Source organism: Prionailurus bengalensis, chromosome A2, assembly GCF_016509475.1.
Source record: "Prionailurus bengalensis isolate Pbe53 chromosome A2, Fcat_Pben_1.1_paternal_pri, whole genome shotgun sequence".
NCBI classification, from domain to species: domain Eukaryota; kingdom Metazoa; phylum Chordata; class Mammalia; order Carnivora; family Felidae; genus Prionailurus; species Prionailurus bengalensis.
Window position 1 is genome coordinate 2,171,984 of NC_057348.1, and position 13,489 is coordinate 2,185,472.

The 13,489-nt window shown below is 48.7% G+C and overlaps 1 protein-coding gene across 1 annotated transcript; it reads right to left on the reverse strand.

Moving 5' to 3' along the window:
• Nucleotides 1–508: 508 nt before the first annotated feature.
• LOC122486667 (zinc finger protein 77-like) lies at nucleotides 509–12,268 on the reverse strand. Its single transcript, XM_043586097.1, has 4 exons — nucleotides 12,174–12,268; nucleotides 6,560–6,686; nucleotides 3,292–3,349; nucleotides 509–2,856 (listed from the first exon to the last, which is right to left on the reverse strand). The coding sequence occupies exons 1-4, from the start codon at nucleotides 12,174–12,176 to the stop codon at nucleotides 987–989; spliced, it is 2,058 nt and encodes a 685-aa protein (XP_043442032.1). The 5' UTR covers nucleotides 12,177–12,268; the 3' UTR covers nucleotides 509–986.
• Nucleotides 12,269–13,489: the final 1,221 nt, after the last annotated feature.

Here is a 13,489-nt window from a genome sequence, read left to right on the forward strand (position 1 = left end):
AGAACTTTCGAAAATACAAGTCTCATATCATGATAATGTAACAAGAACATTTTGGAATGTATAACTCAATAAATTTTCTTTGTAAGAGTATATAAAGTTATATGTACACACCAGCAACATACACATTTTTATCACCTATGGGTCCAAAAGACATTGTAATGGGAAAGAGACATGTACATAACCGTGTGATTACTTCAAGTCTGAGGTAACAACATCTAGGTCACGCAGATGTAGAGGACAAAGAAGGCCACTTAAAACCATCAGTGTTGGGGCGCCTGGGTGGCGCAGTCGGTTAAGCGTCCGACTTCAGCCAGGTCACGATCTCACGGTCCGTGAGTTCGAACCCCGCGTCAGGCTCTGGGCTGATGGCTCAGAGCCTGGAGCCTCTTTCTGATTCTGTGTCTCCCTCTCTCTCTGCCCCTCCCCCGTTCATGCTCTGTCTCTCTCTGTCCCAAAAATAAATAAACGTTGAAAAAAAAAATTAAAAAAAAAAAAAAAACCATCAGTGTTAACATCAGTGACACGAACTAGGAATTCATACACTTGGGATCCCAATCAAGGACGAGGCACCTGGAAACTCAAAACCATATTCACAACAATGAAAAGATTTCTCTCATGCCTGAATTTTCATGAACAAAATACATGAAGTTCTATACCTGAAGTTTTCCCAAAATTGTGTCCATTCAGGATCATCTCCATTGTACTGGCTCACATTTTCAGTAAGAATTTAAGGGAGAATGAATGCTATGCCACAGTGTGTCTGTGCTCACAGATTCCTGGGATACCTGAAGGCTTTTCCATGGTGCTTAAGTTCACATGGGTCCTCGAAGGGGAGAGGGACGACTGAAGGCTTTCCCACACAGCAGTCATTCATAAGGTTCTGCCCAGGACTTTGGGACACTGGAAGGTCTTAGCAGAGTCCTTGCATACAGAGGCTTACTGTCCACTGTGCAGCCTCACCTGTTCTTGAAGGGAGCGGTGATCTGTCAAGGTCTCTCCCCAGGGTGTTTCTTCATATGCGCTCGAAGAGACGAGGAGAACTTGTACACCTTCCCACACTTCTTACATTCATAGGATTTAATGGTGCTGTGTGTTTTCAAATGACTTTGAAAAACTTGCAGCTGATTGAAAGCTTTCCCACACTCGATACACTCAAAAGGTCTCTCCCCAGCATGTGTCCTCATATGGGCTCGCAGGCTAGCAGGAGAGGTAAAGGCATTCCCACACCGCTGACATTCGTAAGATCTCCCTCCGGAGTGTGTCCTCATATGTACTCCCAGGTTTGAAGGAGATGGGAAGGCTTTCCCACAGTGCTGACATTTAAAGGGTTTTTCCTCAGTGTGGGTCCGCGCATGTATCCTTAGGTCTCTGTGATACCTGAAGGTTTTGCCACACTCCTCGCATTCGTAGGGTTTCACTACATTGTGTGTGGTCATGTGACGCTCAAAAGGCCGATGCTTCCTGAAAGTTTCCCCACACTCCTTACATTCCAAGTGTCCATCCCCTGAGTGTCTTCTCATAATATGTAGTACGAGGGTGTAGTGACGAAGGAAGGCTTTCCCACAGTGCTGACATTTATTGGGTCTCTCCCCGGTGTGTCTCCTCATATGTTCTCGCAGGCACGACTTATACCTGAAGGCTTTCCCACACTCCTGACATTCATAGGGTTTCTCCCCCGTGTGTGTTGTCACATGTTCTTGTAGGCATGACTTATACCTGAAGGCTTTCCCGCACTCCGGACATTCATAGGGTCTCTCCCTGGTGTGTGTTGTCACATGTCCTCGCAGATTCCACTGATATCTGAAGGCTTTCCCACACTGCTTACATTCATACGGTCTTTCCCCAGTGTGTGTCCTCATATGTATTCTCAGGTGTGTTTGATCCCCAAAGCCCCTGTCACATTCCTTACATTCATAGGGTTTCACTATACTGTGAATAACCATGTGACGTTTAATATGATGATACTTCCGGAAGGATTTCCCACATCCCTTACATTCATAGGGTCTTTCCCCAGTGTGTGTCCTCATATGAACTCGCAGGTCTGAGTGATGCCTAAAGGCTCTGCCACACTCCAGACATTCATAGGGTTTCACTACATTGTGTGTGGTCATGTGACATTCAAAATGTAGACGTTTCTTGAAAGTTTTGCCACACTCCTTACATTCAAAGGGTGCATACCCTGTGTGTTTTCTCTCAGGTATTCGAAAGGAATGCTGACCAGGGAAGGCTTTCCCACCCGGCTGATATTTATAGGGTTTCTCCCGAGCGTGGGTCCTGACATGGTTTTGCAGGCTTGACTTATACCCGAAGGCTCTCCCACACTCCTGACATTCATAGGGTCTCACCCCAGTGTGAATTCTCACATGACGTGTAAGGTAGCAGTGATACACGAAGGTTTTCCCACACGTGTCACACACATGGACTCTCTGTCCACAGTGACCTTGCACATGACGTTTAAAGGAAGCTGTGCAAGTGAAAGTTTTTCCACATTTCTTGCACTCTATAGACTTTTTACTACGGAGACTCTTCGCATATGTCTCCGATGCTCTCCCGGTGACCTGACCTTCACAGGGTTTCTCTACAAGGTCTGTGTCCACATGAGTGTTGAGGCTTGTAACAGAGCTGCAAGCCTGCCCACACTCCTCACTAGGACTAGGTTTGAGTTGTGGGTGAGGTTTTCGCGGCTTCTCTAGTAAGGAACCATCTGCAAAGGCTTCTCTACACTTAGTGCATTCACAGGATTTGCCTCCAGTAGGACACCCCTCATGCACAGTAAGACTTGTGTTACTTGGGTTCAGCGTTTCTCCACATTGATCTCCTTCAATACGTTCACAGACACTCTCCACCAAAGGACTTCTGTTCAAAATAGGAAGGTACATGGTTAGGAAATGATGATTAGAAACTATCTCTTAATTAACGATCTATTGATGTTTGTTAATCATTATTGCACTATATAATGGCCACTGTCAATGAATAGTGATGTTTGTGGCACTGTCTGCATGTTTACAAAATGGTAAAAGCCTAAAACCCATCATGCTTATGCCATAATCTCTGGCTGACAACTCAAACAGAGTCATAACATTTGGGGGTTCGTACATACAGTTTTCTCTGACCATTTTTTCCAACGCAATGTTTTTTCACATGATCAATACCTAGAATAAATTTATAAAAATTTCTTGTGAAAATTTCGACTACACGATTGTTGCGCTAGGTTTGCAACTGTTCTCTAATTTCAGGTCAGTCTCACAATCGCCAACATCCCCCCCTTCCTCCCTTACAAGTGTCACTCACCTCAAAAGCCCTTGCTGCATTCGGGTCAGATCTCCACTGCTGTGAAACTCCTGCTTCTCTACAAACACAGAACGGGAATCGTTTTTTGTAAACATTAGTATCTTCTCTTCACTCAGAGGCTCGTTCTGCAAAGAATTCCGCTGAGTCTCTGACCCACTCATTTTACCTTGACTGGGAGGAACTACAAGAAGTGGGAGCCTAGGGGGCACCTGGGTGGCTCGGTCAGTTAGGCGTCTGACCAGCTCAGGTCAAGTCTCACAGTCCGTGAGTTCGAGCCCCGCGTCGGGCTCTGTGCTGACAGCTCGGAGCCTGGAGCCTGCTTCCGATTCTGTGTCTCCCTCTCTCTCTGCCCCTCCCCTGCTCATGCTCTGTCTCTCTCTGTCTCAAAAATAAATAAAAACATTAAAAAAATTTTTAAAAAAACCAAAAGAATCGGGAGCCTAGTTGAATTTCGTGGAAATGACCTGATATGTAAGGTAAGAAAACAGACCATGTATCTCTATTTATATACTGATCCCGAAATGGAAATGAACTTCATGAGGAAGAATGGTCATGTGACCAAAAAATTCCGAGGACCCTTGTGACTCGAGACTTTGGCAATAATAGAGAAAGTGTCTGAAATGGCAGCCCGTTCATTCAGAAATACTTCAAACTAGATGGACACTAATGTGGAGTTAAGAATTATCAGAAGAGCCAAGTAGGAAGGAACTGGGCAAGACACACACATCCACACCCTACCTCTACAGGAAGACAGAAAGACTGGCCACGTGGGCTACGGTGGATGCAAAGTCCAACAGGGAGGACAGGTGAATGGCAGACATCACCCTGCTCAAACAAAGACTGAGTCACGTTTCTAATGGATGTGTCCAAACGCCAATCCCTTCTCCAGAACCTGGTCCACCTGACGGTTGGCCTGTTCTGAAGGCACATAGGCCCTCAGTGGAGGCTGCCTGCACTGCCCCAGCTGCCATTAGGAGATTAGATGGTGTGTGTGTGGCTGCTGCCCTGACCCTGAAAAGAGCTCAGCAGAAGGGAGGATCTGAAGGGCAACAAGCAATCTGGAAGATGGGCCTAACTTTCGTCTTCACAGTCATGATGACTGATAATTGTGGGACCTTTTATTATTCATTCATTCATTCACTCATTCACTCACTCATTTTTTGGTAGAAGCATACTGACCTATATATTCGTGTCAGGTGTGCAACACGGGGACTCAACGATTCCATACATTACAAAATGCTCACCGTAAGAAGTGTAACTGCTGTCACTATACACAACTACACAACTATCGACCGTATTCCCTGTGCTCTACTTTTCCTTCCCGTGACTTATTCAATTAAGTGCAAATCTGTTCTTCTCAATCCCCTCCATGATTTCACCTGTCTCTCAATGCCCTTCCAATCTCACAAACACCAATTTGTTGTCTACGGTTTTAAGTCTGTTCCTATTTTCTGTTGTCTGTTCATTTTGTCATTTAGATTCCACATATTCCACATGTAAGTAACGTGTTTTGTTGGTCTCTCTGTCGGACTTATTTACTTGGTATAATACTCTCTAGGTCCATCCACGTTGTCACAAACATCACAAATTTGTCCCTTTTGTATTACTGAGGGATAGTCCCTTGTATGTAGATACAACGTCTTCATTATCCATTCATCTGTTGAAGGACACCTGCATTGCTTCCCTATGTTGAGTACAGCGAGTAAGTCTGGTGAACCAGGGGGTGCACATGTCTTATCGTGCTGGCTTTTTTTCTTTGGTGAACTATCCAGAAGTGGAATTATGGACTACATGGTACTGTTGTGTTTCATTTTATTGTGGAAATTCCAAACTGTTTGCCAAGCTGGTTGCACCCATTTAAACCCCACAGACGAGGGGCGCCTGGGTGGCGCAGTCGGTTAAGCGTCCGACTTCAGCCAGGTCACGATCTCGCGGTCCGTGAGTTCGAGCCCCGCGTCAGGCTCTGGGCTGATGGCTCGGAGCCTGGAGCCTGTTTCCGATTCTGTGTCTCCCTCTCTCTCTGCCCCTCCCCCGTTCATGCTCTGTCTCTCTCTGTCCCAAAAATAAACGTTAAAATAAAAAAAAACCCACAGACGAGGAGTTTCCTTTTCTCCACATCCTCACCAAACTCGTATTTCCTGTCTTGTTGACACTAGCCGTTCTGGCTGCTGTGAGGGGACAGCTCATTGTGGTTTCGATGTGCACTTCCCTGAGGATTAGTGATACTGAGCAGCTTTTCATGTGCCAAGAGGCCATCTCTATTATTTTCTGTGGGAAAATGTCTGTTATGTTCCCCTTTCAATTTTTTATTTTTCCTTTTGTTTCCCTTACCTGAAGGGATGAGTCCACAAAAATAATGCTAAGGCTGATGTCCATGAGTTCAGTGCCTCCGTTTAGTCTTAAGACGTGTATGGGTTCAAGTCCTGCACCGAGGTGTTTAATCCATATTGAGTTTCCTTTCAGGTAAGGGGTATGAAGCTGGCCCAGTTTCACCTCCTTACAAGTAGCTGCCTCATTTTCCCAACACCACTTATTGAAAAGACAGTCTTTTCCCCCGTGTATATTCTCTGCTCCTTCTTTAGAGACTCTTTGACCATATATACAAGGGTTCATTTCTGGACTCTCTATTCTGTTGCCTTGATGTTGGTGTCTGGATTTGTGCCAGTACTATACTGTTTTGTTGAGTATAGTTTAAAATCGGGACTGTTTTATTCAACTTTGGTATGCCTTCTCAAAACTGCTTTGGTTATTTGGAATCTTTTCTGTTCCACACAGAATTTAGAATTTCTTGCTATAGTTCTTTGAAAAATACTATCAATATATTGATAGGGATTGCACTGAGTATGTAGAGCACTTTTCATAGTACAGGCATTTGCAAAACAATTGGTCCATACTATCCATGACAAAGGTGTAACATTCCCTTTATTGTGTCATCTTCAATGTCTTTCATTAAATGTTTTATACCTGCCAGAGTACAAATCTTTCAACTTCCTTGGTTACTTTTAAGACAGTATTCTGTAGTTTTTGAAGTAACTGAATATGGGTTTGTTTTCTTAATTTCTCTGCTGTTCTGGTAGTAAATATAGAAATGGAACAGATTTTGGAATATTAATTTGTGTTCTGCAACGTTACTAAATCCATGTATTAGTTCTATTAGTATTTGGTAAAGTCCTAAGGATATTCTATGTACAGTCTCATGTGATTTGCAAATATTGAGCTTTTCTTCCTCCTCCTGAAAAGACCAGTGAAGGTATGGAGCCATCCTTACCCAGGGAGGACAGGTTCCTGCAGGTCTCCAGCATCACATCTCTGTAAAGCTTCTTCTGACCACGATCCAGCAAAGCCCACTCTTCTGGGGTGAACTTCACAGCCACATCCTCAAAGACCACAGAGGCCTGAAACATACCACATACTCTATTGCTGCAAAGCACCATCATCACCCATGTGTGTGGGAGGATGAAGGGTGACAGGCGGGGAGCTGCATTCCATTCCTAGGATCCCTGAGTCACAACAGAGGGTGAGGACAACAGCTGACATGAACTTATACACACCCAATTTACTGGGGCATTTACAGTGAGACAGATCTGAGCAGACCAGTACTGTACAGACCGAAAACTGAAATATTCACTCGGACAACACACAGACCAGAGGACACACGTTTGGCTTGCTCTAAGACAATTATGCTTCATCATCAGCTCCAAGAACTGGAACCAGAATGTCAGGATGCTGTGGACACTCAGATTCCAGGGCTGCTTGATGGGAGCAGCTCTCGCCCTGGAAGGAACAAGGGCAAGAAGCCTGGTGGCGTCCCCTCTCTTCCGACAGGCAGACACGACCCTTTCCCCAGATTAGTTGGGCTCTGGGCACGGACACAGGCCAGGGCCCAGGCGCCTGGCACACCTGATGTGTAAGACGAGTCCGGGGCCTTAAGAAACGTGGAAGTCAGCAGGGCCGCTCAAACATTTAACCTAGGGCCCAGAATTCAAGGAAAAGGGCACCAGAAGGAAGAGTCCCTAAGGGATTGATGGGGACACAGCCACCGCTCACGTTAAACACAGGAGGAAGAATCACAGTGTATGGACCGTTTTTAGGCAACAGGCCTGAGTGATGGAAAGATACGCAACAAAGGGCGCAGTGAGCACACAGCTGAATGCACACGGGCTCCTGAGTGACCTGCCTCGAAATGGCCACAGGCCCTAACTAACCCCTGGATACTTACAACCGGGCACAGGTCCCACACAGGGAGCATTCCAAAGGTTCTCATGCTCCCTCATGACCCCATAACTGTAGCCCCGCCTCCCGACAGATGGTCTCTTCTTTGCTGTCCTGCCCGCTGCTCCCTCGCAGGGTATTCAGTAAACTTCTATCTTTTCTGTTCTGCCTTGGGGGGAATTCTCTCACCCCCTGAGCTGCGGGTCTCCCCCTGATCGGGTCACCCCACATTTGATGGCCTTCACAGGGACCCTCTGCTGTACTCGGCCTCTCCTGGGATTTCCTAGGAATTTCTTGCGAGTTTCCCTTGGTGGACTGACTCTAAGTGTTCTCTGGGCAGCTGACAACCTCCACCTGAGAGGTTCCTCCTTGGTGAGGATCCCAAGTCCCAGGGGGCGTCTATGGGGCACCCCTTGCCCAACAGGATGAGGGATTTCCCCTCTTGCCCTTCAGGGGGGATCCTTGACTCCTTCTCCTTTCTTTTTGCCCTTTGGCAGGTGTAACCACAGTCCTCACCAGGCAGCCAAAGTTCTCTATCCAAGGGGGTCCCTGGTATGGTCTATGGGTCTGAGGGTGAACAAGGTCAGACCATTCGGGCCTGTATGGGCGAATGACCCCTTTCCTCTCTTCTCCACTCTGTTCCCAAGGTCTATTCCCAACGAGTGGCAGCTCGGCCGTGGTGAATCCGCACATGTGAAGGACTCAGCTGGGACCCTTTCCTGATGCTGGCTGAGTCTCGGCAGCCTTGCTTCTGTCAGATTCCCCCCTTAACTCCTTGGTTCCCATGTATGCAGCTGCCATCTTGATCTACAAGCAAACACATTCCTACACATCTGAGTGCTGAGCCCTCCCCTCCTTTTTGCTTAAGTACAATGAGAATCTGTTCTCCTTGTAACAAGACACCATTGGACACATTGGTTATTTCACCAAAGATTTGACAGGAATGTCGGATTTGAGACAGACCTGCAAAGACCCAGAAATAACCAGACAGCTTGAAGGAATTAAGGTGGACTTTGTGGAGCCAATCAACCCCCCTGGAAATACTGGCCTGATGCCTTGCTGACAGAGTTCCCAGCAGCCTTACCAGGTGAGTCAAGTCAACTCCTGGCAGGTGCCGGAAACCTCAGGATGGTTTGGGGACCTTGAGAAGAAGAAATCACATAAATCTACAGGTCTTGCAGACAAGTCTGGTGACAAATATTTGGCTTGTCTTCTGGCCTCAAGGGGCTATAAAAGTTCAATCCAGAGATTCCTGATAACAATTTTGAGCAAAGCAAGCTTCTTGAAAAACCTTTTTGGCCAATCACTGTTCTTCCTGAGCTTTTGTAAGTAACTAGGCAATGACTGTTAAAACTGAACTTGTTTCACAAACCATCAGTCTTGATTTGGCTATCTTTGGAAACAGGAGTGAATTCAGAGAGAAAATAATTATGTTTCAAAACCACCTCTTTGGAGATATTGGAATTTGATAGTATTTCTTATAAACCAGATTAGATCCTGAATTCTTCTGGTTCCTCAAATACCTGGCCATAGATCTCCAAACTAAGGTTTTGAATCTTCCTTTGTCATGACCTAAAGTCATTAAAAATTAAAACTGTTTCTCTTAAAATTCTGAATACCAATGCTAGACAACTTGAGGTGAAATTTAGAGAAATTTCCACAACAGCTCATGATAGAGAATCTCCATGCTTGTTACTCTGTCAGGAAAATAATAAGACCCCAGGGACACAGGATTATTTGAACAGCTGGAAAATGGGAAGGACTCCCCAAATGCATGACTCAACTATCACCTTGACCAATTCTGCATGAATGTGTAAGGAAAATCACTCCTTAAAACCCAGAGTATACCCCACTCCATGGGATTAACTATGGACTTGTGGAAATAATAGATGGGATCACATTCCTGATCTTGGACTGGATGACACATGTGGGGATGCCCTTATCTCCCACAACAAGTATCTCCCATTTGCTATTGATTCCCGTAATATATCGTTAAGGGGAGACATCATGCGCCCCTGGTTTCAGCAAGTGGATGTCTACCAGGCAGGTGCCCAAGACCAGTGGCCGAGATGGAGACACTAGGACACACAGGGCCAGGAAAGATTAGACATCTGTGGAGGAAAAGGACTCATCAGCTCCACAGACAATAACTGAGTGTTGTGGATTTATCTGTCGCGGAAACAAGAGGAACACATGGAGAGAGAGTTCCAGCATGTGTGATTATGACCCGCGTGATGTAGTTTTCGCACGGAACAAAAGACGGTCATCTACAGAGGAAGAGACGGGGAAGTACAAGTCTACTAACAATGTGAAGGATCCATCCACGCAGACAACCCAGAGAAAGGATACACCCTGACGTGGAGAAAACACAACATGCTGAAATGAAACAGCCTGAATGTCCCCAGGACGTGAAGGAAACAGAACATCAGGAAGAAGACATGTGAGTTACAGGTCACAACATGCTGGAAATGCTCCCACAGAAGAGGGAATCCCACACATGAGAAATGTTCAGCCCTGAGGGAATCAGATAAACCAACGTGTGACGTCCAGGAGACCCCATGTGACACACTCGAGCTGGACACCATGAAGTCGCAAGTGACGGGACCCAGAACCGACATATGGTTCACACTCCGCTCCTCGTTTCCTGCTGACGTGTAACTTATTCACGAGCTACAATATGCAATGTCCCCCCCAGCACAGAAGGACTTATGAGGCATTTACCCTGGAGACAAGGCCACACTGCCGGCAGCAGCAGCCCCTGTCCCCTGCAAGGCCCCTGCCCCCTAGTGCAACAATCCCCTCCCCCACCTTTGCAATCATTGTTGTCAATACATGTCTCTCCTTACTCAATTCGTATTTTTCCTTTGAACCTGGTTTGACCAACTGTCCACAACCACCCCTTTCCTACCCAAACTTTACCCAGGCTGCTGTCCTCCCCACAGATCCCTGAACTGCAGGTGGCCCACACTCTGAACATCCACTGAGCTGAGGAACAAGGCCCTGGGGACCTGAGCCAATGAGGCCTTCCTCCACCACAAGGGTGGGATCCTGACACTGGGCCTTCCTGCCCATCCGCCTCCTGCAGAACAGCCAAGCCTCGTTCTCTTTCACTGGAGGGTCCCTGAGATGGGAGCTGGTCCCTGTTGGAACCGATTGTAATAAACTGTCCTCAGCCAGGTGCAGATTTGAGGTCATCTCCCAAGTCTGTCACCTCAGCTAGACCTCAAGCTGATGAGCTTGTACTCACAGAACTTTGCCCCACGTTTCTCTAAGCTGTCCTTTCCAGCTGTCCTTTTAACGCAGGCAAATGACAGGAACCCGCCCCTGGAGCAGACCCACTGCCCTCACCAGACCTCCAGGGCCCCAACCTCCCCGACCAGTTTGAGGAGCCCGGGGATTCCTGTCTGTGCAGAGGGACCTGGAGGGACCTCTGGAATGACCACCAATTACCTTTACCTCATTATCACACTGAAGTCTCCACTGGGGGAGGAGCACAGCCTCCTGTACATGACTTACTTCCTGGGGACAGGCCTGCGGCCCTAAGGCCCACCTCCATCACCCCTCCTCCCACCCCACACAGGACGAGGAGGCTTCCCCATGGAAATATCCATCCCAGCCCTAAACCAGAAGAGCCCATCCACCCTCCCTCCGGGGAGTCAGGGCTTTGAAGTTATTTCCTGTGATCTACTGATCTCTGTATCTGCTGCTAATAAAGTTTTCTGCCTGGGACTGCTCAGTGTGGAGCAGTTTCTGACTCACCAAGCAGAGAACTCAGGTTGGTTGGGTGACAGGTCCACCGTGGGTCCCCCTGGAAGCTCAGCGGGTTTAGGGGGTGCCCAGAAAAGCAATCGTTTTAGGACCCCCGCTCCATTCCGTGATCTACGCCTCTCCGGCTCTAATTGCCCAGCACACCCCTTGCAGAACTTCCTGGTCCGGGTCACAATCACAAAGGAATGGAAAAACAGAAAACCAATCTCAGCCATTTACGACTTGAAGGGAACAGCGGGTGTCTGCACCAGGCCAGGAAACAGCCAAACCCGTGAAACTCTCCGCGCCGTTTCCAAAGCGAGAAAACCCTGCATTTCTTACCCGAGATCGCAGCCCAGGACCCCATGCGCGTGCACCTGCTCCCTCAGCGCGCGCTCAGCCCCGGCCCCACGTCCCACACTTACCTCCGCTGGATTCTAACGTCCAAGTCTCAGCCCCCGCGAGCAGCTCAGGCTCCGTGACCGTCACACTGCACGCGTGCTTTCTGGGCACGTCTTCCAGCTCGGCCCGAGCAACCTCACGCCCGCCTAGACCGCCCCCGACAAAGCTCCCCTTTCTGAATATTCATCCTCACCCTCCAAAAAAGACCCCCCCCCCCCGGGGAGTCGCGGATTCGGAAGCTATTCCCTGCGGCCTCTTTAGGGCTGCAAACAGTTTCCTTTATGAGACAACTCACCCGGACAGTCTCTACTGTCCCCCACCGAGGAGCAAAACTCCTGCTTAGTCAGGTCGTCGCACACGCTCCCCGAATCCCAGGCCTCCCCCTGCCCTCCCCCAGCCTCCCTTCCCAGTTCCATCCGCCCAGGACCCAGGTGCCAACCCTAGGGAGGGGGACACCCCGCCGCGGACGCTTCCACCTAGTTCCGGCGGGTCCCATCCGCCCCTCCGGCCCACGCACTCACCATCTCGGGGCCCCGCTCCGCGCCCTCGGGGTGCCCTCCTACGCCGCGCACACCCGCAACCGTGGCAGCGCAGGATCCTACTGCGCCAGCCGCCCCAGCTGAGAATCACACCCACCGGGCTCTCGCTCGGGCCTGATTGGGTGGTGTACAGGTCCCGTGCCCTAATTGGGCGATCCTTCAGTACCTGCGATCTGATTGGATGGCGCTCCGAAGATAACTCCCCCGATCCTGATTGGACATCACCGAGACACTTCGCTTCCGCGCCCTGATAGGACAGCCTTCGGCCCTTCACGTTGTGATTGGAGGGTAATCCTGGCACCGCCCATTGTGGCCGCAAATTGGGCAGATTCCCCACCCCCCACCCCGCAGTCCCGCCTCCTGCCCCCTGAGTGACAGGCTGGCGGTAGACACGTGTCCAATCCGCCTGCCAGGATCGGCTCTCAGCAGAATGCGCTCGGGACCGGCTGAGCCGCCTGCCTCCTTCTTCTGTGTCAGGAATCTGGTTCAGTTTCCGACTAGCCTCCCTTGTCCAGCGTCGCATCGGGACGCGACAGAACAGAAGGACCCGATGAGCCTTCAGTCCATGGCCCCTACAGGGTGACGGTGCGCTTGTCCCCTGTGTTTAAGAACAGCTCACCGATGGGGTGCCTCAGAGCCTGCAGCCTGCTTCAGATTCGGTGTCTCCCTCTTTCTCTGTCCCTCCCCCGCTTGTGCTCTCTGTCTTCCAAAAATAAATGAACATTAAAAATTAAAAAAAAGAGAGAGAGAGAGAGAGACAGAACAGCTCACTGTGTGAGCTCACCTAAGGGGAAATAGACCTCCTTGGGTGTTGACCTGGCCCTTTGAAAGCGTGAGGCCCCGCCCTCTGAACCGACCTCCACTTCTCAGGCCTCAGGTCAATAAAAAGTGTCCTGGGGCCTCAGCCATCAAGGGACGTGGGACCCCGCGGCCCCAGCGGCCCACAGCCACAGGTGTGACACGTTACAACCCTCAGGTTTGCGTTATATTCTGCAAGGAAAGTCACAGCACATCCAGTTTGTAATCAGACCCTGTAAATGAGAAATGTAAAGGTTCCATTTCCTTCTTCAGGTGGTGCATTGATGTGGGACAGCTCTGAGAACATACAAAAAAAAAAAAAAAAAAGAACACTGAGTTTTACTCTTAAAAGCGTGAGCCCTATGGGATGTGAATATCTCCATTTTCCTAAACAAATTTAAAGGCCACAATAGCCAGGAAATCATGCCTCCTGGGCACTGTTGAAATACTTCGCGTCTCTGCGGATTTGCCCACTCTGCCTATTTAATGTAAGTGACTCA